Source organism: Molossus molossus, unplaced genomic scaffold (assembly GCF_014108415.1).
Source record: "Molossus molossus isolate mMolMol1 unplaced genomic scaffold, mMolMol1.p scaffold_m16_p_22, whole genome shotgun sequence".
Lineage (NCBI taxonomy): Eukaryota > Metazoa > Chordata > Mammalia > Chiroptera > Molossidae > Molossus > Molossus molossus.
In genome coordinates, this window is record NW_023425358.1 from 26,225,879 (window position 1) to 26,252,661 (window position 26,783).

Below are 26,783 nucleotides of genomic sequence, written 5' to 3' on the forward strand. Positions count from 1 at the left end.
TTCTGAAAAGACCCAGAAAGCAGACTTAAGTAGAAGCATTATATGACTTTTATTTTACATATGTCCACAAATGCTCATACAACACACAGTGACTACTTCTAAAGTTTACAGCATATTTTTTTCATAGCACAAAGAACAGAAAGGTTAGTGACCGAGCTGTGTAGAGAGCACACATTTAAGAGTCAGGCTGAGTGTTCACACTTGGGTCCTGAATAGCTGCTGAAAGGTGCCCGCACAGCGACCAACCTGCTAAGCACTGCAGGAGGGCGAGGAGGCTCTGCCAGGGACTGTCTCGGGCATAGGTGGACCAACAGCCGTTCTATTTGCATTGTAAATGACGATGTAATAAAATGTTACTCTTCTGTGGATGGCTCCTACGTGTAAGACTGACTGGTGCCCTCGGTGCCAGCACGAGAACGCCAGCTCCGCGTGGACGCTGCCAGCTCCTGGCTAGACGCAGCAGTGACCTGGAATGCTCTGGGGACCTCTCAGATCCCAGGGGAGCAGACTCAAACCCACAAGTGAAGGTTGGAGGAAAAGCGAAAGCAGAGAGGCTGCCAGAAACACGACATAAGGTGTAGAAGCCCAAACCAGTCAGACTGGTCCACAAACGTACTCTTCGTGTAAACATTTAAAAACAATGTATTTAATGGCTTTTCCATTCCTACAGGAAACATCAGAACTAACATTCACTTAGACTTTCTAGAAAAGTTCAACCCAAACAGTATAAAATAGTTAAGAAATATTTTTAAGCCCCCTCCCTTTCCTTAGCACTTAATAAAATCCAAATGGCCTCCTATAAAAGTTTCCCACACAGCAGTTTAAAGAGCATCTACCCACTACTTGATTTTTGGATTCCGTCATGATTGTTTTAAAGGTTTACTGGAGGCTTTGCTGCTGGATACAAAATAAAGGCATACAACTGTCGTATGTAGGGCAGCACGTACAAAGTCGAAGCTGTAAAAACCATTTCAAAATATAAACTCGTTTTTTTTGGAATATACTGTGTCAGCGGTTGCCCATGTTAATACTACCTTTGGTATAAAACAGTAACGTTTCCCTTGAAAAGCAGACAATACCCTTCCATTACCTTCCATTCCTATCACCGTGTAACTACTCTACCTAGTCTAGTCTCAACCACCCACATCAGACACATCTCACTTCTGTCCCGTGACAGGCGCAGAGGAGGCTGGGAGGTAGGTAACCGAAAGCACACATCCCCGTCCACAGTCGCACACGTCCCTCAAACAACACAAACACGTACACTAACTGGACCCAAACGGATCTGTACATCTTCTCACTCTATACTGTATCAAAATCAGAGGCAAAGACACCAAAGGGATCTCCAGGTGATGGCTACATTTACAGCAGGGAGGCTGCCCCAAGACTGCTGATGTGAGCGGTGGTCCTGCATGGATGCCAGGCTGGGAGGACAGTCTGGGGCCACACTGAATTTCTAAGCAAAGGGCAGGGCACCTGCTTGCAGCAATAAGCCCAGCTTCACAGGGAAGGAATGGATCCCTGGGTTTGTGAGCTACGCCTGCCCCAGGCCAGACAGCCTTCCTGGAATGCAGTTTGTCAACAAGGGCAACTGGAGGGGCAGGAACGGCTGAGCACTCACGACCAGGGACAACTCTGCCCTTAGCTAGAAGTGTGGGGGCCCAACAAGCATCAGACCAGCCAGGGCAAGCAACAGGCTTGCCCCTAAACGACCGAAGCATCCAGAGCTACACAAGGAGCCACCATTAGAGGCACGAGCTGCAGCTCTTTCCCGTGGGCTCGAGGCATGAACCCTGCTGCAGAGCGGGCCGCTAGCAAAGCCGTCGGGAAGTGTGCCCGGCAGAGTGCACGGGAACCAGCCAGCGTGCCGGGCGGAGAAGATTATGAACTATGGAGCCTGAAGACACCCCAGTGGCCGGATCCCTCTCAGAGCTGTCAAACTGAACCCCAAAGGCAACGCCACCCAAGAAGCTCAAACAGGTAGTCAACATCCACAAAAATAAATACTGCAAACAAAAGTCCTCACGTGCACGTCATACCCATTCATACTTTTCCTTTGAGAACCCAGCAAGCCTGGCCCCAAGGCTCCTGAGATTCTCAGAGAAAGTAGAGCCCTTGGATACAGCTTGTCAACGTCACGGGAGCATTCGAATACCTGGGTAAAAATCAATTCACCTTGTCGAGTAATATCAAAATAATAATCTGGCTTGTTACAAAAGTATCTCCAGGGGAAGTGGAAGGTGCCCGGGAGTCTGCACAGGATCTGGGTGTAGAGCAGGGAGAGGGGCAGGAGGAGGGCTCGGGTCCGCTTGCCTGCTCACTGGTGGAGGTGGGCACGGTCGTCAGGCCGCTTGATGTGGATCCGTCTAACACGCTCGATTCGCTCCCGCTCCCGCTCCTCATCTTCATCCAGGTGGTGGGAGCGCCCAGCCGCCCCACCTGTGGCCTCCAGGAGTGCATTGTCCGGTCCCCGGCCATCCTGGGCCTCATACAGCAAAATATTCAGGGTCTCCTCATAAATCCGGGCTTCGGGGAACTCCACCTGCACCCCCACAAAATACAGGGCAGGTAAGTTGGCATCCCAGCCTACCACCTCTACCACCACCCAGTACTTTCAGGCTGAGTCAGGCCCCTGGGACTCCATTTATGCCCAAGGAAAGCAAGTACACAGAAGACCTGATGGGAGTGCAGTTCAGTGAGCAGGGCACCAGGTCTGGAGAGCACAGAGCAGAGGTCAAGCATACTGGTTTGGAGCGGATGATGTAAAACTGGATCCACAGAGTTCAGATCTGTCAGGGAGTCATGTGCTTGAAAGGAAGCCCAAAAGGGCAGGGCCTAAGGAATGCAGAGCAGCCCTTGAGGGCGGAGGGCTGCTCCGGGTCAGTGGGTAGGAGGAGGGCAGACAGATGGCAGTAAGCAGGTCAAGATCTTGAAGGTAGCACTGTTCCTCTGATCAAGACGGGCTGGGCCATGCTGGTGGGAAACGATGTTGCTTGGAGGGCAAGAAAGCACACAGGCGTGTCAGAGCACTGAAGACGGGCACAGTGCTGGCAGCGGGCTACACAGGCACGAGGATATGTCTGAATCAGTACCAGGACTAAGGGACTCGGGTGCAGTGTGACTGCCTCCATGTGCTGCGTGTCACTGAAGGAAGGCCGTTCTGATTCCGAGACCTACGCCTGGACCTGACCAGGGCCCAAAGGCAATCAAAGCTGCACGAGTGCAAACGTCCGACTGCCACTCAGAACATCCCCTCAAAGCCCTTACCTTGGTCTGTTTCTTCTCAGTGGCATAGACGATGGAGGTACAACAGACTTCGGCAATCTTTCGGCCCTGACCATAAAAGGACCAGCAGCAGATTTCGTCCCCAATGACATCCTTTATGAATAGGACCCTTCCGTTAAAGCGCAGAGAGAGCTTATCAAACAGTTCAATGTTTTTCAACATATTGTCGTCCGAGTTGCTGCAAGAGAGCATTTGAGAAGGTGACCACAAACTGCTTACTAACTGCTGCCATCGGCTGAGTGTTTCCACACGCTGGGCCCGTTACCTCCACACCCCATTTCAACCTCACAGTAATCCCAGGAGAGAGGCACCACCGTCCCCACGGCTCCGAGAACGAAAGTGAGGCTCCGAGAAATTAGATAGTTGCCGAGGTAAAAAACGAATAAATGGTGGAGCCAAGGCCTCAGAAGGGACAGCTCTAGGCACTCCTGTGCTCCGAGTCAGTGCGCCCGCGGGCCGCTGGCTGTGCTTGTCGCAGCCAGAGACGGAACGTTGAGCAGGGGGTGGATTTTAGGGTACGTGTGAACTATATCTCCTGTCTAGCATCCACCTTCCTTTCCATCTAGCTGTCTGGGATCCTCATCTGAAGGGGGTAAGAGCTGGGCCGGCAGTGTGAGCGGAGGCTTTCCTAGTGAGTACAGAGGTCTTTTCTGGCTGACGCCTTACCTGGTATACGAGTATTTGTTGTTACTTCTGTTGTAGAGTAACTTCACGGCTGGCTGTGGGTTGTTTTAAAAAAGGAAGAGGAGGGTTACTTGGAGTGCAGATGTAATAAACCACTGGCTTCCCAAAGGGCTGGGCCCTGCCACTAGGCCAGAGAGGCAGACAGCATAGCTTGCTGGCTGGGGCGGGGCCTGAGAAGGAACCGCGTGACCCAATGGCAGGGAACACAGGAGGAGCCACAGGTCCCCCTTCTTAACCCCTTCTCAGGTCTTCCTCTGGCAATTACACAAGGTTCCATTCCAATCGTATTCAGAAGAACCTCTCTCAGCTGCGATAGCAAAAGGAATGCCATAAGGGTGCCTCCAACATACCTTATTTGAAGTCGCTATAAGTTTCTGTTCTTCTTTGGATGAGGTGATAACAGGAACTTTGCAGAAAGGCTCATAAGCATCTTTGTTCTGCTGGAACAAAACATGCTTTCAGCCAAGGAGGCCTGCCCTGCACTGGACTATTTAAGCTGGACGGCCGGGCAAAGACAGGCTCTGGCGAGGGCAGATGGCAGTCATGGGTGGGAAGAGAGGAGGATTCTTACCACCAGTGAATTAGGATGGGGGGAACGACCAGGAGTCGAGTTTTCCAATAAGTCTGCTCTTTGGCCAGGGCTGTTGTTATATGCCAGGCGCTCAGTAAATACTAACAACGATGACACATTTCCACAGCCCAGGGAGCCACTCAAACATAAACCCTAAACATGGCAGATGACATATGACTGCATATGACATATGACCACGGCAATGACTGCAAAAGAATAAAAAAAAATGTAAGCCCATAAGAAGAAAACGAATGAGAGAAATGAAGTCAGCAGACAAAAGGGATAAAAAGTTTGAGGCTGGAGACCAGATCACAGATGACTGATAACCAAGGAGGAGGAGAAAGCTGGAGCCTAAGCCAGCAGATGGGAAAGGTTCCTGCAGATTTTCCAAGAATAGCTCTCAAGGCCGGAGGGCACAGGGCAAAAGGAGAGGATTGCCTGCCAGGTGGCAGGAGCACCGAGAGGCGCCCAGATGGAGCCTTGTCCGCAGCCTGGCTTAAGCAAGGTCTCTCTTCCTGGCATGGTTTGCACAGGGCCGAGCGGCTCTTCTGAAAGCAGGGACTAGTGAATGTCTACACACTAAGTGGTGAGCCACCCCATTCTAGGGCCCCCTCTCCTACTCAGATCCCAGAAGGCAGCCGGTCAGGCTGAGCCCCTCCAGGCAAGAGTGGAGGATGCCTCCACCAGGAACTGACCTGTCCAAAAAAAAAACAGGTTTCGAGATCTGACAGTGGGGTTCCTGCTGGAAAAGTCAGCCAATCATTCACCACTGAACCCCACGGTACAAGGACCCACCCACACACATACAGCTTTTCAGAGCCTTACTCTTGCACTTCAACAGGCCAAAGATGCTCAGGTTATACGTGGAAAGCCTCTCAAACATGAGACTGAGGAGAGAAAAGGTACGGAAAGGAGTCAGACGTTGAAGGCAGCAGAAAGAGAACTTCCAACACCGGCATCTGACAGATGGGAGCAGACACTGCACCCTATGAAACAAGATCAGCCTGCTTTATAAATGAGTGTCAGAAAACAGGGAAAGGCTCTTGGAAGTTAGAAGTAAAAAATTTAATGAGCCTGGCCAGTGTGATCCAGTGGTTGAGCGTGGACCCATGCACCAAGAGGTCGCCGGTTCGATTCCTGGTCAGGGCACATGCCCAGGTTGTGGGCCTGATCCCCAGTGGGGGGCATGCAGGAGGCGGCCAGCCGATGTTCTCTCTCATCAACGTTTCTCTCTCTCCCTCTAAAATAAATATAGAAAAAAAATTCAATGAAGGGGTTGAAAAAATAAAACCAAAAAAAAAGAAGAAAAAACAAAAATACCAACCACGTCCTGAGAAAGCAGACTAGAGAGATAAAAGTGATGGAAACTGGGAGAGGTCAGTCTTGGAAGTTTCACCTCAGACTAATGGACACCGTGGAAAGGAAACCCAAAGGGCATGTCTCCAAGACAAAAATGACTCAGATTCATTGACGTGTCTGAACCTACCGACAAGAGAGTGACCTTTCTGAGAAGTTAGGGCTGAATTAGGGATATGTACTTAGAAAACCAAGCAAACAAAACAATGAAGCAATCGCCAATCCTGGCAAGCTGAAAAGTTACACGAGAAAAAAAACAGCTGTTGTATACTCTGTGGCTCAACCATTAACAATGCAGACAGCTCAGTGTAAACTCTGAATACCGATGTACCCACACTGTGAGGACCTGCCCTGGGAGAGCAGGAGAAGATGTGTGCATATAAGTTGGACAGTGCTTTGGGACGGTGGTACTGCAGGAGCTAAATTTAAACCATCTGTAGTAATCCGGTAGATAACGTTGAAGACTGCAATGTCAATAAACAGCAGTATAATACATATGAATGTAAATAACTGCTGAAAATTTAAAAAGGCTGCCTGGAAGAGGGGATGAGGGGGAGAGGGTATATAGTGGTACTTTTGACAACAAGTTTACAATACTACATGACTTCTTAAATGATGTGCACGTATTACTTAAATAAACATAAAAATGAAACTAAAGCCCAGCCAGTGTGGCTCAGTGGTTGAGCATCAACACGTGCACCAAGAGGTCACCAGTTCAATTCCCGGTCAGGGAATATGCCCAGGTTGTGGGTCCAATCCCCAGTGAGGGGCATGCAGGAGGCAGCCAATTGATGTTACTCTCTCCATAAAATCAATAGAGGAAAAAAATAAATAAATAATAACACTAAAATAAAGGCTGTAACATTTGGTTGAATTTACAGTGACTTTACAGACTGTGAAGTTAGAGGTGGTGTGTGGAAATAGTTCCTTGAGGAGCGAACATTATGTGTATTGGCACAGTAGTGGGACAGACAGACATGTAGCTTGGGAGAGGCCCAAATAAGAGCTTCACATATACAGCTCCAATTCCTGGGACAACCCAAAGGGACTCTTCTGATTCTCTACCACGCTGAAACTTTGTTAGATATAAATGGCCATGGCTATGTCTAGTAGCATTTTGGTTTTACAGGAATTTTGCTGTCACTAGAATTGACCCTGATGTTCCTATCCCAGGTCCAGCAGAGGAGGGAGGGGTGTCTGTGTCTGCAGAGATTATGCTAAGCTCCTTACAATAACTTGTGGGGTGAGAATAAGTCCCAAGATGGACCCAGAAAACTGATGAAGTGTTATGACCCATGGCTCAGTACATGCAAGATGACCCAACACCCTGGAGAATAAAATAAGCCAGAAAGTAGTTAGGTGGCCTAAACATCACAGAAAAGCCTCTCAGGGGTCACTCTGACCAAAGTGGAGAGGCTCCAGGGTTAACTCACTAACTCACAAGAGGTGAGATAGGAAGTGCCCTCATTTTGCAGGGGGGGCAAGTGAGGAAGGCGGGCGGGTCTGGGCCTCCCCACCCTCACGGGAAGAAAGAGTGATGCCTACTTGCAGAGCTGCTTGGCACTCCTCCACCAGGCCCTGGACCAGGTAGTACTTGGCCTCTGCCAGCAGCTCCTCGATCTCTCGGCGGCTCTCGGGCAAGGGGACCGCCCCGTCACGAAGGTAGTTGAGTATCGTACCAAAGTGCTTCCCACAGCGGTCAATGAGGATCCAGCCTGCAGTGGGAGGAGGGGGAAGGGTTAGTTCCTTGGCACTCCTCTCTTAGCCCTGAGGAGAGCTGGGCTTCTCCTGGCTCCCCCCCTCCCGGGGAGAGCAGGACCACAGAGTCACCAGCAAAGGACTGACCAGACCCTGCCTGAGCAGCATGGTCACAGCCTCCAGACCCTGCTGGCTGGAAACAACCACACCTGGGCTCAGCTGGTCTCAGGCTCTTTTGGATGCCAGGGCCCCTGCGGCCTAAATGCATGTTTCTCAAGTACCCTCTAAAATCCCTTAGACAAGAACATCCCGAGAGAGGCCTAGATACCACACCCGGATAAAATGCATCCAAATGACCCCAACTGGGAAAGGCCTCTGGAGTAAAAATATCTACTCCCTCTTTCTACAAGACTTTTTGAGACTTTCAAATAGTAGAGCCATGCCCGGCCGGTGTGGCTTAGTGGTTGAGCGTCCACCCACGCACCAAGAGGTCGCCGGTTCGATTCCCGGTCAGGGCACATGCCCAGGTTGTGGGCCTGATCCCCAGTGTGGGGCATGCAGGAGGCGGCCAATCGATGTTCTCTCTCATCGATGTTTCTATTTCTCTCCATCTCCCTTCCTCTCTCTCTAAAAATTAATGAAGAAAAAAATTAAAAATAGCAGAGCCACTGCTAAGGCAGCAGAAGGCTCACTCCCACAGACTGCGACCTCTGGTTCCTGAGGGAGACCCCCGGCACTCACCAGCACCACCAGAGGAAATCCCACCCCGAACTCCCCAAACGCCCTTATTGGTTAGAGACCGTGATCAACTGGAGATGAACTGGAGAAGGAGACAGCTGTCAGAGAGACAGACTCTGCCCTTAAACAGTTCAGTCTAACACGGGGAAATGAAAATGACTTTTATCAGATATGGAAAATCCCTGCCGACCGAACCAGCACAGGGAAAAGCTCTTGGAGGCAGGGCCAGGGAGACGGCCCTGCCACTCTCGGTGCCTCTCCAGTCTCAGCACTGGCTCGTTGTTCCTCCACCGGGATGTAATGGGCCTTCAAAATTACTCTACTGGAATGCAAATGTCCTTGGGAATGGTGTTTGGAGGGAGAAACAGGACTGGAACCTGGGCAGAGAAGATGGTATCAAAAAGAGAGGTAGGAATACAACAAAAACCACGTGTGTCTGAACAGAAAATGTGACACACTAGAAAGAAGCCAGACAGTCCCAGCCTTCCCGACCAACGGCACAACCTCAGGCAAGGGGCTGCCCCAGGTCTCCGGTCCCACCGTACAGGTGGAAACACTAATGCAGTTGGAAGGTTTAAACAGAAATCAGTAATCGCATGCCCCCATTTCCCCACCTTCTTTGCTCACAGGTCTGGAGAAGGCACATTTCTACTCCTAACACCACTGTGCCCTGCCTGTCCCACATCCTCCTCAGGCCGCCGGGCCCTGGATCAGCAGCAGAGGCCAACAAAAGCCAAGAGCAACAAACGCACCTTTTTCATATCCAAAGTCACAGGTCCCTTCACCTCCCCACCCGTGCAAAAGCCCTCTCCTGGCTTTAATGGACTAGCTGGTATTCTTAGAGTTGATAAGAAGGCCATTTCGTGTTCCCTCCTGCAACTATTCCTCAGCCCAGGCTTCCCGGGCCTTCGGTCTGGCCTCCGCAGTAGAGCCTTCCACTTGGTACTTCTACACAGCTACAGTTTCCTAAGTGGGACGAATAATCCCCAATCAGGGCAGACACAGTGCAAACGTGCAGCCTGGAGTCAAACCCTGGCTTCCAGGAAGAAAGGTATGTCACGTGACCCTGACAGTGTCTGCTGGATATTATCCCACTGCTGCTTTCTACAATTGAGACAATAAAGTATGGATTTAATACCTGTTTTGTAGCTCAGATGCCCATGGGGGCTTTAAGCAGGTAGGATAAATGAGTGCAGGTGGGCTGGACTAACAGCTGACCAGAGAGCAGTGCCCCACCCCCTAGGCGCTGGGGAAGGGCGGAGGGGTCTTCCTGCTGTAGCCAAGAGTGGACAGGCAGAACTGTGCATCCAGGGCTGTGTGAGCCTCTGATGTTCCCAGCAAAAACAAAAATGCAGATTTCTGTGAAATCTCCTGATCTTTAAAGAATGGTAAACTAATTTAAAAAACATGTCATTAACATACTACAGGGTAACCAAAACACATCTGCAGGCTGCGCTGGGCCTGTGGGCCACCAGCTTGCAGTGTCTATGCTACCCTGGATCTAGTGCTTTTCTTCCAACAAGCTGACAAGGTATAGAGACAGTGTTATCTTCCCAACAGTTCTTTGGGGGGAAGCTCATCCCCTGAATTCTCCACAGATGACCACAAAGGCTCCGAGAAGCAGAACCTCAGTCTTTAAGAGAAACAGCAATCATCTCAACCAGCTGCTCTGGAAAGAAAACAACCCCAAGTCTGTCTTTGACGCATGGACGACTCAGCTGCTTGGAAAGCATGAAGGCCCCTGAAATCAATTACTCAAGTGACTTCAAGTACTCTGGACTGTTGCAGTTTCCAGAAACGAATAGGCAGACCGTCACACTGGGCTCCAGCTCAAGAATGCTGCCAGGAAATGCTTGTGGTGAAGAAATCATACTTTGGACAAATAAGGGCAAAGAAGCCAAGCACACACTCCATGAGGTTTTAATTAACATTTTGACTTTAAAGTATTTTAGTTACTTCCAAAGCAGGAATCCATCCCTTTGAAACAGCCTTGCACGTAGAAAAGCAAAAGAAAGCCACACTCGTGGGGTGTCTTTCCTGCTGCCACAGAGCACACAGGCCAGTTAGGAAAGCTGTACACGTCAGAGCAGCCTGGGGTCCAGCGGTCCCTTCGACAAGGCTGGAGGGAACAGGCAGGGTGCAGACCAGAGGCTCTGGGATGGTTTGAGAGATGCAGCACAGCCTAAGAGCGTGGGCCTATGTTGGAAACTCAGCTCTGCGTACTTGCCGGATGACGTTAGTGTTTTACTAAACCTCTCTGTCCAGCAGTTTCCTCTCCTAAAAAGGTGTTTCACGGGGCTGGCATGAAGGTTCAATAAAGAATGTATGGGGAGTACATAGCACAATGCTATGTACTCAAATTAGGTCTTTGACAATAAACCCTTTGCACATTTCATCATCACTGCTTGAGAACAAAGCAGCAGCAGCATCCAGAGGTGGCATGTTCCAGCCCCCAGAGGGAGTCTGTGTGGCTTTCAGGTACCTCGGTGGCTTCTCTCAGGGCCAGAGGGACAGGGCCGCTAGGCTCACCTTCTCCCAGCCCCACCAGCATACATGTACTTGCTCTCTTCTTTTCCTACCCCACCTCCGCTAGGGAGCTTTCACGGACCTCTCCTCGCCATACTAAGGTGTTTCTTCTCTGTACTTTTGTGGTCCCCAAACTTGCCTGATCATAAGTCACCTGAGGTACTTGTTACAAATTCAGATTCTAGGAAGCTGCCTCGTTCCTGAATCAGAATCTCTAGGGCAGAATTTCTAAGCCTTAGCACTACTGACAGTTTGGGTTAGATAACTTTGTCCTGCACATTATAGGGTACACACCAACATCCCTGGCCCCTACCCACTAGATGCCAGTAGCATTCCCACTCCCACACTGTGACAACCAGAACTGTCTATGGACAATGCCAAATGTCCCCAAGGGATCCAAGTCATTCCTAGTTGAATACCAAGGTAGACAGGAAACCAAAATGGAAAAAACAACGTAAAAACTGAGGCACCAAAAGACAGCATTAAAAAACCTGTGACAGGCCAGTGTTGCTCAGTGGTTAGAGCACTGGCCCACACATGGAAGGGTTGGGGGTTTGATTCCCAGTCAAGGGCATGTACCTGGGTTGCAGGTTCAATCCCCCAGCAGTTGGGGCGTGTGTGCGAGGCAATCAATTGATGTGTCTCTATCCTGTGGATGTTTGTCCCCACCCCCCCCACTACTCTCTCTAAAACAAAAAAACCTATAGCAGGCCAGACTTACATTGTTTATATTTACGACATAAAACCATAAAGGAATAAAATCCAGAATACATACTTCTAAAAAGCAAAAAGGGAAATGGGAAAATGTGTAACATGCAATCAGGCAGCCATACAATGAAACACAAACATAAGAGGATGCTCAACCCATTAGAAATAAGGAAATGTTAACTGAACACAGTACCATATCGTAACCACCAAACTGGCAATTAAAAGGTTTGACAGTGCTGCCCAGTGTTAGCAAAAATTCAGACCTCTGTGGGGAATGTAAATTGACACAACTGTTTACATCTAACTGAGCTGAAGATGCTATCCCCAGTGCCTCTCCTGGTAATGATCTCCAGGACAGAGCTCCCAACTGTTACGTAAGACCTTAATGCTGCAGCCCCAGAGGCTGCTGGGTAGGGTCAGAGGAGTTCGGAGCCCCTCACTAACCTAAGTAAAAATATGCTTTTCTGTGTGTGCCATGATGTGACAAAGGCTGGGAAGCACTGCCCTAGAGAAACTCACACATGCCAGCAAGTGTTCAAGAATGATAATATTCCTAACAGTGAACACTAGAAACAATCTAAATAACCACCAACAGATTATGAATCCAAAAACTGCAGTACACTCCTAGAGGGAACATTCGAGGTCAGGGAACTATTTAAACTAGAACTATTTACTCATGGTTTGACCTGGCCAGCATAATGCTAAATAATGCAAAAGCAAAAAGGCTACAAACACCCCTGGCTGGTTTGGCTCAGCAGTTAGAGCGTTGGTCTGCGGTCCAAAGAGACCTGGGTTCGGTTCCCGCTAAGGGCACGTACCTTGGTTGCAGTTTGTTCCCAGCCCTGGTTGGGTCGTGCGGGAGGCAGCCACTCGATGTGTCCCTTTCATGTCGATGTTTCTCTCTCTCTCCCTCCCACTCTACCTGAACAAAAAAAATGGAAAAATGTCCTCGGGTGAGGATAAAAAAAAAAAGAAACAGTAATAATAACAACAACAACTCCCAACAACAATACTAACAACTCCCAAAAGACAAGTCCTGGACTGGATGGCTTCACAGGTGAATTTACCAAACTTTCAAAGAAGAACTAACACCTATCCTTCTACAACTATTCCAAAAAATTCAAGAGAAGGGAAGATTCCCAAGTTCATTTTACAAGGCCCGCATTATCCTGATTCCCAAAACAGATAAACACACTACAAAGAAAGTAAATTATAGGTCAATATTCCTGATGAACATAAATGTAAATATCTTCAACAAAATATTAGCAAACCAGATCAAGCAATACATTAAAAAGATCATATACCATGAAAAACTGGAATTTATTCTTGGGATGCAAGGTAAACAAAATGAAGGATAAAAATCAAATAATCAAATCAAAAGATGCAAAAAAAAAAAAAAAGCATTTGATAAAATCTAGCACCTATTTATGATAAATACTCTCAGCAAAGTGGGAATAGAGGGAACATACTTCAACATAATAAAGGTCAAATATGACAAACCCACAGCCAACATCATATTCAATGGACAAAAACTGAAAGCGTTTCCCTAAAGATTAGGAACAAGGCAGGGATGTCCGCTTTCACCACTCTTATTCAGCATAGTACTTGGAAGTCCTAGCCACAGCAATCAGACAAAAAGAACAAATAAAAGACATCCAAATTAGAAAGAAAGAAGTAAAAGTGTCATTATTTGCAGATGACATGATACTGTGTATAGAGAACCCTATAGAAAAACTACTGAGAAGACACAACAACACAAAATCTATGGGATGCAGCGAAAGCAGTTCTGAGAGGAAAGTTCATAGCACTACAGGCCTACCTCAAAAAACAAGAAAAATCTCTAATAAGATTATCTAACCTCACAACTTAAAGAACTAGAGAAAAACTACTGAAACTGTAGTAAAGCAGCAGGATACAAATAAATATACAAAAAGCAGCTGAATTTTTATATGTCAATATAGAACTATCAGAAAGGGAAACTAAGAAAACAATCCCACTTACAATTGCACAAAAAAACGAGCCGTGGCCAGTTGTCAGTGGTTAGAGCATTGGCCTGAAGAGTTGTGGGTTCAATTCCTGGTCAAGGGCATATACCTCGGCTGCAGGTTCAATCCCTGGCCCAGGTCAGGGTCATGCAGGAGGCAACCAATTGATGTGTCTCTCTCACATCAATGTCTCTCTCTCTCTTTCTCCCCCCCCCTCCATTCCTCCCTCTCTTATCTAAAAGAAAAACACAGAAAAGCATTAAAAAAAATAATAATACCTAGGAATAAATTTAACTAAGGAGGTAAAAGGCCTGTGCTCGAAAAATGTTAAGACTGAGAAAAGAAACTGAAGAGGACACAAATAAATGGAAGCATATACAATGCTCATGGATAGAAAGAATTAACATCATTAAAATGTCCATATTACCCAAAGCAATCTGTAGATTTAATGCAATTCTTATCAAAAGACCAATGGTGTTTTCCACAGAATTAGAACAAATAATCCAAAAGTATATATAGAGCCCAAAAAGAACCGAATAGCCACAGCAATCTTGAGAAAGAACAACAAACTTGGAGATACTGTGCTACCTGATATCAAACTATACTACAAGGATATAGTCATCAAAACAGCACGCTATTGGCATAAGAGACACACAGATCAACAGATCAGAATAAAGAACCCAGAAATGAACCTGCACCTATATAATCAATTAATCTATGACAAAGGAGGCAAAAACAATGGAGTAAAGACAGTCTATTCAATAAATGGTACTGGGAAAATTGGACAGATAAATGCAAAAAAATGAAAGTAGACCACTTTCTTACACCATATAAAGAATAAACTCAAGGCCCTGGCTGGTTTGGCTCAGAGGTTAGAGCGTCGGCCCGCAGACCAATGAGTCACAGGTTCTATTCCAATCAAGGGCACGTACCTCGGTTGTGGTTCGTCCCAGGCCCTGGTCAGGGTCATGCAGGAGGCAACCAGTCGATGTATCCCTCTCATGTTGATGTTTCTTTTTCTTTTTCTTTCTTTCTCTCTCTCTCTCCTCGCCCTCTTCTTTCTCCCTCCCTCCCACTCTATCTGAAGATAAATTGAAAAATATCCTCGGGTGAGGATTTAAAAAAATAAGACTCAAACCCTTAAACTAGAAGAAAACAAAAACAGTAAGATCTCTAATATTTCTCTTAGGATTAACTTTTTCTGACATATCTCCTCAGGCAAGGGAAACAAAAGATACACAAATGGGACTACATCAAACTAAAAAGTTTTTGCACAGCACAGAAAACCATCAACAAAACAAAAAGACAACCCACTGAATAAGGAAAGATATTCACCAATGACGCATCCAATAAGGGGTTAATATCCAAAATTTATAAAGAACTCATATAACTCAACACCAACCCCCCAAATCCAATTAAATAGGGCACAGAGGACCTGAATAGACACGTCCCCAAAGAAAACATACAGATAGATGGCCAATGGACATTCAAAAAGCTTATCTAATTATAAGAGAAATACAAATTAAAACTACAATGAAATATTACCTCACACCTGTGAGAATGACTATCATCAATAAATCAACAAACAGCAAATGTTGGCGAGGATGTGGAGAAAAAGGAACCCTCATGCACTGTTGGTGGGGATGCAGATTGGCGCAGCCACTGTGAAAACAGTATAGAGGTGCCTCAAAAAATTAAAAATGAAACTGCCTTATGACCAAGCGATTCCCTTTCTGGATATATATCCAAAGAAACCCAAAACACTAATTTGAAAAAAAATATATGCACCCTTATGTTCATTGAAGCATTATTTATAATAGCCAAGATATGGAAGCAACCCAAGTGCCCACCAATAGATGAGTGGATAAAAAAGTGGCGGTACATACACACAATGGAATATTACTCAGCCACAAAAAAGAAAAAAATTGGCCTGGTCATGTCCCTCAGTGGATTGAGCATCGTCCCATGGACTGAGAGGTCTGGTTTGATTCCCAGTCAGGGCATGTGCCCAGGTGAGAGCTCGATCCCCAGGAGGGGGCGTGAGGGAGGCAGCTGATCGATGTTTCTCACATCAATGTTTCTCTCTCTCCCTTCCTCTCTAAAAAATCAGTAAAAACATTTAAAAAAGAAACCTAACCATTTGTGACAGCATAGATGGACGATCTAGAGGGTATTATGCTAAGTGAAATGTCAGACACAGAAAGACAAACACCATATGATTTTACTTATACGTAAAATCTAAAGAACAAAATAAACAAAAAATAAAACCAGACTCATTGATACAGAGAAAAGACTGATTGTTGCCAGAGGGGAGAGGGTTTGGGAGGCTGGGTGAAAAAGGTAAAGGGATTGAGAAGTACAGATTGGTAGTTACAAAATAGTCAAGGGCATGTAAAAAGCAGCATAGGGAATACGGTCAAGAATACTGTAATAACTATGTGTGGTGCCAGGTAGGTACTTGAAATTGAAATAACAGGGGGACCAAATTGTGAAGTCCATGGTTGTCTAACCACTATGCTGTACAACTGAAATCAATACAAAATTATATTAAATATAAAGTGTATTTTTTAAAAAATCTAAATAAATAAAAGTGTTGAAATAGTTATTTAAATAAATACACCAACAACACATTGTTTTGGGACATCTACTGCTCAGTAAACTTCATGGAAAAACTCGCCCCAGTGGTTCTCAACCCTGGCTGCACATAAGAATACCTTGGAGAGGTCTTAAAAGTCCTAGTGCCCCAACATACCCTGTCCAAGTATATCTGGCTCTCTGGGGGTACCTAGGCATGGGGATTTAGCTCTGAAGTGACTCGGTGCCACCAAGGTTGAAATCCACCGAGAGACCCAAAGTCAGGCCGGTGGTTACCTCTGGAAGGGAGAGTGGCAAGCAGAGAAGGTAAAGGGAGGCCCCACCAGTCCAGGTAACGTGTTCCTTGTCTGAGTGGGGCGCGGGGCAGTGGGTATTACCCACAATTCTCAAGCTCTCTATGTATTTCAGAATTTTACAAAAGACAGAAGGCCTGGGGATCAGGGAAACCCCTGGGTACTGCAGCTTTCTCACATTGCCCTGACTGCCCCATTGGCTTTCCAGGGACCAAGCTGATAAACTTAACAACTCTTTTTTATCTAGTTTCTATACTCCCTCCTTCCAAAAACAATACCATTTCAGGGAGGGAAGTACTAGACCAAGCAACAGGGATGCCACAGGCAACTGCAGGTGAGAGTTCCACAGACCTGTTACTCAGAAAGGTGCCAGATAAACCCGCCCGCCAGCGGCGACTGACAGCGTCAGGTAAAAACTCCAGCACGGAGCAAACAGCCTTTCTGGGAAGGAGTCTGGCAAAGGCCTGCTCACTGCCAGTGTCCTCGGCTCTCAGGAAAGCCACCCCTATGGGGACACTACGGAACTGCAGCACACTCCTTCCTCAAGGCCAAGGTGACCACTTCTTCCCTACACACTACTAAGACCTGCTTCTCCGCAGCTCCTCGCGGCGCTCTGCCCCCACCTCCACGCTCCACCCCAACCCACCCCGCAGGACTGCCGAGTCTCCCAATGTGCCAGGCACTCTATCGAGTGCGTCTAATTTCCTCATTTAACCCCCATAACAACTCTGAAAAGCATTACCATTCACGACTTCAAAAGGAAGAAACAGGCTCAGCGAAAAAGCCCCTCACCCACTGTGACATTACCAGTGAAGAGCAAATAAGTCTAAATTAGCACAACGCTCAATACATAGAAATCACTCCATACATATTAGCTATGACTGTTGGCAGGACTCAAACCCTGGCCCATCCCACTCTAATGCCCAGGTTCTTCTCTGTTTCGGAATTACAGGCACATCGTACAAAACTCAAATAAACAGAAGGGCACGAAGCACAAAAGAGTCTGCCGGCACCCTGGCTCTAGGTCCCCGTCCCAGAAGCAACCAGTTTCTCAGGCATCCTTTAGAGAAGTCTGGCAATAGAATACATACACTCTTCTGTGCCTCCCGAGCCCTTGTCCTGTAGCCACGAGGCTCTGCTGCTGGACTCACTTGCCTGGTTGAGTTGCACTTGGTGTTTCAGCCCATTTGTGGCAAACTTCCTGGGTGAAGCTGAGAGATTCAGAAAATGTCCCCAATTTGTGGGTCCAACAGTGCTCTTGAGGCAACTTTTAGGCCACGGGTCAGGCTGTGCAGTGTCCTCACCAACAGGATGCTCTGCCCGGCACAGCGCAGGATGCAAGGCCAGACACAGCCTGACAGCCCAGACCCTCCCAGGGTACCAAACGGGCTTCAGCACTAAGCCAGCAGTTGAACCCTATCGCTGCCACACTAAGGCGACCTGGACAGGGGGTTGGAATCACATTAAACCACAAAGAGCAGATGATAAGATCCAGCAGGCCTTGGATTCAGTGTCCTTTGAAAAAACATTACACATGAGATGTGGATTTCTCACTTATCAAACTGTAACCCACCCCTCAAAGGGTTAAGGTGAGGCCTAAATGAAGTAACACCCATACAATGCCAGACCGTGAGCTTCTCATGAGCATGTGCAGACGGCTGGGCTCTAGTGACAGGAGAGCAGCTGAGGCTTGGAGTGTCAGAGACGCCGGGTTCTCCAGGAAGCAAGGGGAAAGGGTACCCTCTAGCACCTCTTTAGAAGCCTCGGCAGGTCCCCTGTGCCACTCCCATGCATCTCCCAGTTTGGGGACAAGGGACCTTAAGGACTCTGTCTCTTCTGGGGCAACAATCAGGCCACCAAGGCTTTCGAGGAGGCTTCCTCTTTGCCTTTGAAGCAGGTCAGCACTTTTCCTGAGCCCCTGCAGAGACTGGGTAGGGCGGAAGAAAAGCCCCAACAATCCTGGCTTCTCAGATAAGGTCTGTTTCCTCCCGCAGCTGGGTGTCATTGTCTTGATTTCCACAAATACTCTGGGCAATGCTGGGTGTGGCACAGCAAAGGAGATCCTCCTACTCATAAAAAGCTCAGTTCTTTTTTTGAGTGAGACGGAAGGCAGTCTGGAAAGCCGAGTTCGCGGGAAGCCCAGAGAAGCGGAACTGCAGCCTGGCCTTCTCCGGGACACAGAGGGAAACACCCCAACTAGTGACAGCCCGCGCTTCGGCCCTCTTAGGATCTCAGAATGTACTGTGCACACCAGGCTTAGGACCCCCAATCCTACTTGTGCCAAAACTCGAGCACCCTCTCAGGAACCACTGTCCCTGTCCCTGGGAAGGCAGGGGCATCAGCACAGAAGCCAGCCTCAGAACAGGTAAGATGGATAAAGCCAGGCTGTGGTCTGGCCAGGTCTCAAGCAATCTCAGGCCAAGGAATGTAGGACGGGGACATTTTTCTTTTTTTTAAATCCTCACCCGAGGATATTTTTTCATTTATTTTCAGATAGGGTGGGAGGGAGGGAGAGAGAGAGAGAAACATCGATGTGAGAGAGACACATCGAATGGTTGCTTCCTGCATGTCCCCGACCAGGGCAGAAGACAAACTGCAACTGAGGTACATGCCCTTTACCAGAATCGAACTGGCGACTCATTGGTCCACGGGCCAACACTCTAACTGCTGAGCTAAACCAGCCAGGGCAGATGGGACCATTTTTAAACCTCATGTGACCTGCCCTCTAAACCCAACCAGGTAAGGACTGTTCCCCTTTGTCAGGTGATCTTTGGCTATTCCAGGTGGGTAGAGAGTAGTTTAGGATGACTTGAAACAATTCTTTGCATTTTATGAACATGACTTTCCACAAGAAAAAGAAAAAACTACTGAATATACATATATTGAATACTTATGTGAGCTAACAGCCCCATGAGGTGGGTATCACTGTGCCCATTTCACCAGATGGGGAAAATGAGACAACAGGTCAACCACCTTGACTAGGATCACCAGCTACTAAATGGGGAACCATGACTCAATTCCAGGTCTGTGAGTCTTTGTCACAACCCCATCCTAGGAGGACAAGTGTCCAGAGAAAATGCTCATGACTCAAACTTGAATTTCACTCTGAAGTCAGACTCATCGCTGTGAGAACAGGAAGGGAACCTAGCGTAGCTGGTCCAGCTCCATTAACAGAGCTGAGGCCTGGAGCGGGAACGTGACTTTCGCAAAGTCACACAGAAATATCAACAACTAAGTCAAAACTGCTGAGTCCCTGTTCAGTTGACTACTTGTCTTCAGGTCTCAGTTTAAATGTCACTTCCTCTGGGAAGCTCTCCTTGACCATACAGCCCAGACTAGACTCAGTCTCCCTGTTACTCATCCACAAGGTTCCCTGCACACCATGAAAACACTGAGCACAACGGGTGACCTGTAGCTGTGTGAACACAGCGCATTTCATGGTGGTCTTCTGAGCTAGAATGAAGCCCTCGCCCACAAGCATGTCCCCAGCGCCGAGGGTGGGCTTACCTTCACTGTCGGTGAGCACTTCCATCCGCCCACTGAACATGGCTTTCAGCATGGTGTCCTGCTTGGTCAGCGTCTGCATGGTGGTGTAGTAGAGAGCGCCACCCACGTTCAGCTTCACATACTTGGAGCTGGGGCTCGTGCCCTTGAAGGAAGTGGTGCGGGTAGCAGCCGCTGGCACCGCTGAGCTCACCACACTTTCTCCTGACATCTCTTCCTGCCAGGGAGAAGACACAGGGTCACCAGGGTCACCAGAGTCACGGCACCCGGCCTGGTTTACTTCTGAAAGCCACTGGGCTGAACCTGGCCTCCAGATGTGTTTTGCTTAGTCCAAGTAAATATTGCATTTTAAATAAACTTACTCTCAACATTGACAACTCAGGAGAGTGCACAGAAAAATCTCGATTTTGGGCTTCTCTTAAAATCAGAGGCCGACTTGGGCAGCAGGGCAACAACTGGTGGGAGTTGGGGTATTGGCTTCCCCCTGGCAAGGGGCATGTATTCCCCAATCTGCCCCAAACTCCACTCAGATGGCCTCACACACTGACCTCACCTGCTGACTCTGTAGGTACAACTGTGCCACTGCCTCTTGTGTTATGAGGACTTCCCTTCTGCCCACTACCCACATACACAAACACACTGGTTGCAGCCCGAAGCACTGCCCAGTCTCTTCCTTATTGTCACATGCACAGCGAACAGCTAGAAGTGCCACCTTTCAGCTGAATTACAGATGAAATAAACGTCTATGAAGGTGAGCAGGATCCCAACTATCACTCCTAATACCTGCTGTAGAAAGAAAAAAAAAGTGTTTCTAAGGACTAAACAACAGACATAAAAACACTTAGAATCAAGTTATTGCAAAATTAGAAACTTCTCGTACTGGCGCTGCCCAAAACAGCAGGATCTGAGAAGTCTCTGTTGTAACACTGCCAGCTCTCATGTACGTAGCACAGAAATGAATGCAGGGTCCAGATTTAAGCAGGTGCGGGAAAGGAGACTGGCACCTGGCACATGTGTACTCCAAGAAAACATTTCTTGAATTAATAGGTGGAATTCTATAGCTGGAGAAGATGCCCAAGAGTGGCTGAATCTTTCACTGAATCTCGGGCACAGCACTGAAAAAGTGGCCCCTGACAGCCAGGACCTGGCCTGACACCACATCTGGGCCTTGGTGTTCCCAATGAACATGAACAATTCCACAGCACATTACCTCAGACAAGGCCACTCAGTGGTTGATGGATCAAGGACATAAATAAGACCACTCCGTAACTGTCTGAACAAACCAAAACAAGAACACTGCGCAAAACACAAAAATGACCAAACATCCCTTTATCCTGGCTAATCTCCTGCTGCCTCTTCACCAATTAGAACTTTAGCCCCACTCCACTCTTCCCACCTTCAAAACAGGAATTCCTGGGCCCGATCACAGGAAGCCCTGCTTCCTGATAGCACCCAATGCGGGGCGAAGCCTCCCTTCTCTGAACCCTCCCTAAAATCACTCGAGGCAAGTCCAAATCCTGCGACATGCCCCAGAGTTCTCCTTCGATGCATCAGGGAAATAAACAGCTTTGACAGGTATGTGCCTGGTGGTACCGGCTAAAGGAAACTGACGTGAAACTTTTAAAAATACCCTGATACTGAAAAAGAATTGCTATTTAAATTCATTATGCCTTTCTATCTTTTACAGAGCTCCCACAATGAACTTGTATTATTATACTTCTGATTTTTAAAACACAAATGTTATTTTTTCATTGGAATAAGGAACTAATGGGTGGCAACCTGCCTTCAATTGGCAAGGGCAGAGGCAATGGCCAGTCCTTTCAACCTCAGTCCTCCCAAAAGGTTGGCCTGGAACTCACCCACTGGGACACTCATGTCAGAGCCTTGCAGAGTGGAAGACAGAAAGAACGGCCTCTGGAAAGACAAGTGTTTACTCAAGAAACAGTTTTTGCTTCATCCAGCAAAAACGCCACAAGAAGGCAAGTTTTCAGAACCTCAGGCTGAGCTCACCTGGGGTCTCTGTGGCCTGGTGCCAAACATAAAAGAAAAGAGGCCATGAGGAGGTGGTGACCCTTCCCTTCTAGCTTTCCTTTGAAAGCAGTCCCAGACCAGACACTAACAGTTACCATCAACCATTTCCCTCTAAAAATCGCTTTGTTCATGGGATGTAAAAGTAGCTTACGGGAATAAAGAGGTTCTAAAACCTTTGAAGTTTTGGTGGCAGTGGAGGGGAGAAGGCTTACAGTTGTGGCGTTTTTATTGGGTGGGGAGTTAGTTAAGGAAATTTGCTCCAAAATTGTAATACTTTTTAAAGCGCCCTTTTCAGATCCAAACTTACACAAAAATAAGTTAAGTTTTTGAGAAATGGTCTAGCATTTTGTAAGGCGCCCACCATGAAACAGACAAAAAAGGCATAAAGCATACTTCACGTACTATGTTTTGTTCTATCTTTTTTAAAGATAATTTGCATACAATAAAGTGTATTTTAAGTGTACGGTTCGATGAGTTTTGGTCAATAGCTGCATCAGTGTGGCCCCCACTCCAATCAAGAGAGAACATTTCTGTGGCTCCAAAAAGCCCCTACATGCTCATTCCCACTCCTCCCTCTCAGGAGGTATCACTAGTTTCATTTCTACCACCACACACAGCCACTTAAAATCCAAGCACCGCCTGACGACAGCTATGGTGATTTCCATTTTGTTGAATACCATGGCCCACAGCTCAGTCACTTCCCAAAGTGAGTTGGTGATGGAGCAAGAGAAGGAGCTGGGCAAGGACTGCCTGGCCTGGAGCCCATGGTTTTATCAGTGATCATGCTTAGTACATATGGAGCTATGACATATAAATTGAGGAAGGAGGGCCCCATCCCTTTCTTCAGAAAAAATACCAAAAAAGCTCTGAAAACATGAGGCAAAAAGTGTGGCTATGACCTTGGGTTTGGAAGTCAGACCTGAACGTAAGCCCCCAGTCCTGCCATTTACTAGCTGTGGGAGGCTGGGTGAGTCATCTGAGTTTAGTCGGGGCTATCAGATGGGACGACAGCGGCACCTGCCTCCCAGCACCGCCGTGAGGGATGCCACAGAGCTCTCAGCACAGTCCCTGGCTCAGAGCAAGCACTCCAACATGAAACACTCCGACGCTGACTATCTGAGAATGCTCTCCAAGTCTCAAGTGATCTTCTCTTTGGAGACTGGTGCCAGCTCTACTGACACCTGAGTGAATTACTAAGCGATAAAGGCAAAAACCATCCGGATCTAGACTGAGACTCCAAAATAGACAAAGAAAGCTCTGGCCCTTTCCGGGGCTCACTCCTCCACAGGCCGGTCACCTCAACACTAGGAGAGGCCCTAGGAAAGAAGGTCTGGCTGTGTTCACGTCCCAGAGCCTGTTGCAGTGAGCTGAGGACACAAAGCAGGAGACAATAAGCCTCTCAGAGTGAAGCCCTCCACAGAGGACTCCCCAGCCACTCTGCTTTTTAACTTGTTTCAAAGGTCTGATTTCATTTTTAATGAGGTAGGGAGGTGGGACAGGAGAGAGCAAAGTTGGTTACAAGAAACAGAGAGGTAATTAATACTGGAGGTATTGGTTACCGATTCCATTCAATCAGAATAGAAGTGTATTCCAGTTAGATGGATACGTCAGGGTTTCTCTCTTTTCCATCTCCTGAGTATACTGTTGCTGATTAGAAACAGTGGCCCTGTACTTGGCTGCCCATCAGAATCCTCTGGGGAGTTTAAAATAATACTGATGCCTGGGTCCTACCCATGGAAATTCTGATGTAACGGGGCTGGAGTTGTGGCACCGGCACCAGAAATTTTAAAAGTCCCCCAGGTAATTCCAATGTGCAGCCAGGATTACAACCCACAGTTCTAAAAAGTTTGGCTACAATTAACTTCATGGTCTTGGAGAAGTTGATCTCAGTGAATTCCTGACTACACATAAAAACAAACCAAAGCGCCATGAACAAAAGCAAGCCCCTAGTTTACAACTTCAGAGCCACAAACAGGAAGCAACTGTATGCATGCCTAAAAAATAAAAGTCAGTTCTGGCCAGTGTGGTTCAGTAGATTGAGTATCACCCCATGGACTGAGAGGTCTGGATTTAATTCCGGTGAGAGCACATGCCTTGGTTGCAGGCTTCATCCCCATTAGGGGGCGTGCAGGAGGCAGCTGATCAATGTTTCTCTCTCACATTGATGTTTCTTCTCTCTCTCTCTTAAAAAAAAATCAATAAAAAAATATTTTAAGCCCTGGTCGGTTTGACCTGGCAGTTAGAGCATGGGCAGTTTCTAATCAGCCCATGGACCAGAGAGTCCCAGGTTCGGTTCCCACTAAGGGCACATACCTCAGTTGCAGTTTGTCCCTGCCCCAGTTGTGCGTGGCAACCACTTGATGTATCTCTCTCTCTCTTCCTCCCTCCCTCCCTCCCGCTCTATCTGAAGATAAATGCAAAAATGTCCTCGGATGAGGATAAAAAAAATAGATAAATACCCATAGATGTTTTCTATACAACTTCTCTGTAGAACTGTCTCCCTTATATGTGTGTTGGAGGAAATGTGTGTGGAAGGTTTGATCAAGAGTTCGGTAAACCGGGATGGCAGTTCAGTTTCACTACGTCCTGGGTGATGTTCAGACAAGTGATTTAACTGAGCCTCAGTTTTCTAGCTTGTAAAATGAAGTTTAAAGTCACAGTCTTCAAAATAGCCCGCAGGGTGTAAATGTTAAAGTTATTTGGCACCTGGTTTTTAGTGTTGTTTTCCTTCTGCCCCTCAAGCTTCCCTTAAGACCACAGATCATAGCCCTGGCTGTACTAGAATCAGCTTAAAAAGTTCTAATGCCTGGACTTCACCCCAAAACAAGTAGTCAAACTTGGGGAGGGGAAAGGAGGAGTGTGGCAGCTCAGACACCAGAGTTCTTTAGGTGATTCTAATGTGTGGCCAGAGCTGAGAGCCACAAAGCTAACATGTTTCTTTAACCAGCTAGATCTAAGAGGCACTGCTTGATGCTAATTACACAACTTCCTCCGAACTGAGGGCATTTCTACAACTTAGAAAAGTCTGTGGCTCCATTTCAACCAAATTAAATTCAATCGGCCACATAAGTGTCACATTATTTTGCATCCAAAACCTATAGAACAGCTACCGCTGCGCACAAACTATTGGCCTGCTTCTCTCAACAGTCTAGTGAGGAAAATGTTGTCATCAATCCCACTTTTTAGAGGAGAAAATTAACAATCAGAATTATTAAGGTCCTCTGGCTCCCACTCCCATGCCTTTTCAATTATATAGTCCAAATCAAGAAATCATTGTTTTTTTTAAATAAATTTTTTTATTTTTTTATTTTAGAGACAGAGGAAAAGAGAGAGAAATAGAAACATCTAATGAGAAAGAACATCGATTGATTGGCCGCCTTCTGCATGCCCCCCACTGGGGATTGGGCCCACAACCTGGGCATGTGCCCTGACCTGGAATCGAACTGGCGACCTCTAGGTGCATGGGTCATCGCTCAACCACTGAGCCACACCGGCTGGGTTGCAAAGAAATCATTGTTTTAATTCCCTTCACGGCTTGTTAAAACAACTGCTGGCACCACCCCAGACTGATTTGATAGTCTGTGGTAGGTCTTGAAAATTTGGCCATTTCTAATAAGTTCCAGCTGATGTTGCTGGTCTAGGGACCAGTTTGAGAACCACTGGTTTAATACCTCCTTCCCCTCAGGTAGTCCTTATTTGACACAAACTAGGGCAGACCAAACTCAGATACGGGTTGACTCATTTTTCTTCAGCAGTGTCCTTGGGGCTGATCTTCCCTATAATCTGCACTTTCAAGCTGGCGAATAAGTAAAAAGAGAGTCTGGGCTGAACTTTGTTCATTCCCATCCACAGACAAAAAGCTCTTTAAGGTACATGGCAACTTCCCACAGCTGGGAGACTGGACGTGAGAAATCCCCAACCCCTGAGGTGTGGCTACCCCGGGCCTCAAAGGAAGTGACTAGATAGGTACCCAGGCACCAGTCAAGTCGCTGGACTCCGTGGCGCAGGCACCCTGACCTCAGGCTCCTGGCATCTCTCGGCATGGTTCCCAGCACCCAACGCCCACCCGCCCCCGGCTCCCTCTGCTTCTCCCTCCACTTGCCTGGGTGTTCAGACGCGCCTGGAAGCCCCTTTCCACTTCCCCGAAACCCGGAGACTCCTGTTACAACCTCCCCAAACCCAAAACTCGCTGTCCCAAGGAACCCCACTTCGCCCTCTCATAACCTACCCATTCTCCTTCACAACTCCCCAAACCCTAGTTTTCCACCCCAAACGTCCGTCTTCGATGACATCTCTTTGTTCTCCTCACAATCCCCAATCCCCATTTCTAACAAGCACTCGAGACTCTGAGACACCCCCCGCCACACACACACCCATACACATCACCTACTCCCCAGGCCCAAATGTCCATTCCTGGGTTTCCAACAGCCAGGGGACCACCCCCCCACCCCCCAGTTCTCTACCCAGTGCCCTTCCCCCACCCCCGGCCTCGCCCCCATTCTATTCCCCCAGCCTCATCCCTATCGCGACAGCCCCGTATCACAGCCCCTTCTGTCGGTCCTTCCCCCTCTTTACTCTGGCTCTGCCCGGCTCTCTCGGCCGCCCAAAGCTCCCAATCGGTGGGCACCGCCCTCCTTACCATGAAAAGTCGGAGGACGCCGGAGTCTCCAAACCCGGGCTGAAAGAGGCAGGAAACACCCAGCTCGCGTGCGCCAGGGGCGGAGGCGGGGCCGGGGCGGGAACTTCCGCTGTCCGTACCCCACTTCCGCCCCGCAGAGGCCGCTTTCCTAAAGGATCCGTTGTACTCCT

At 47.7% G+C, this 26,783-nt stretch overlaps 1 protein-coding gene across 1 annotated transcript; it reads right to left on the minus strand.

Annotated features, from left to right (window-relative positions):
* On the minus strand, window positions 1-26,676 carry KCTD10 (potassium channel tetramerization domain containing 10). Its single transcript, XM_036277074.1, has 7 exons — window positions 26,614-26,676; window positions 19,947-20,160; window positions 7,442-7,611; window positions 4,320-4,406; window positions 3,952-4,004; window positions 3,268-3,463; window positions 1-2,542 (listed from the first exon to the last, which is right to left on the minus strand). Exons 1-7 carry the CDS (start codon window positions 26,614-26,616, stop codon window positions 2,318-2,320), a joined length of 948 nt encoding a protein of 315 aa, XP_036132967.1. The 5' UTR covers window positions 26,617-26,676; the 3' UTR covers window positions 1-2,317.
* Window positions 26,677-26,783: the final 107 nt, after the last annotated feature.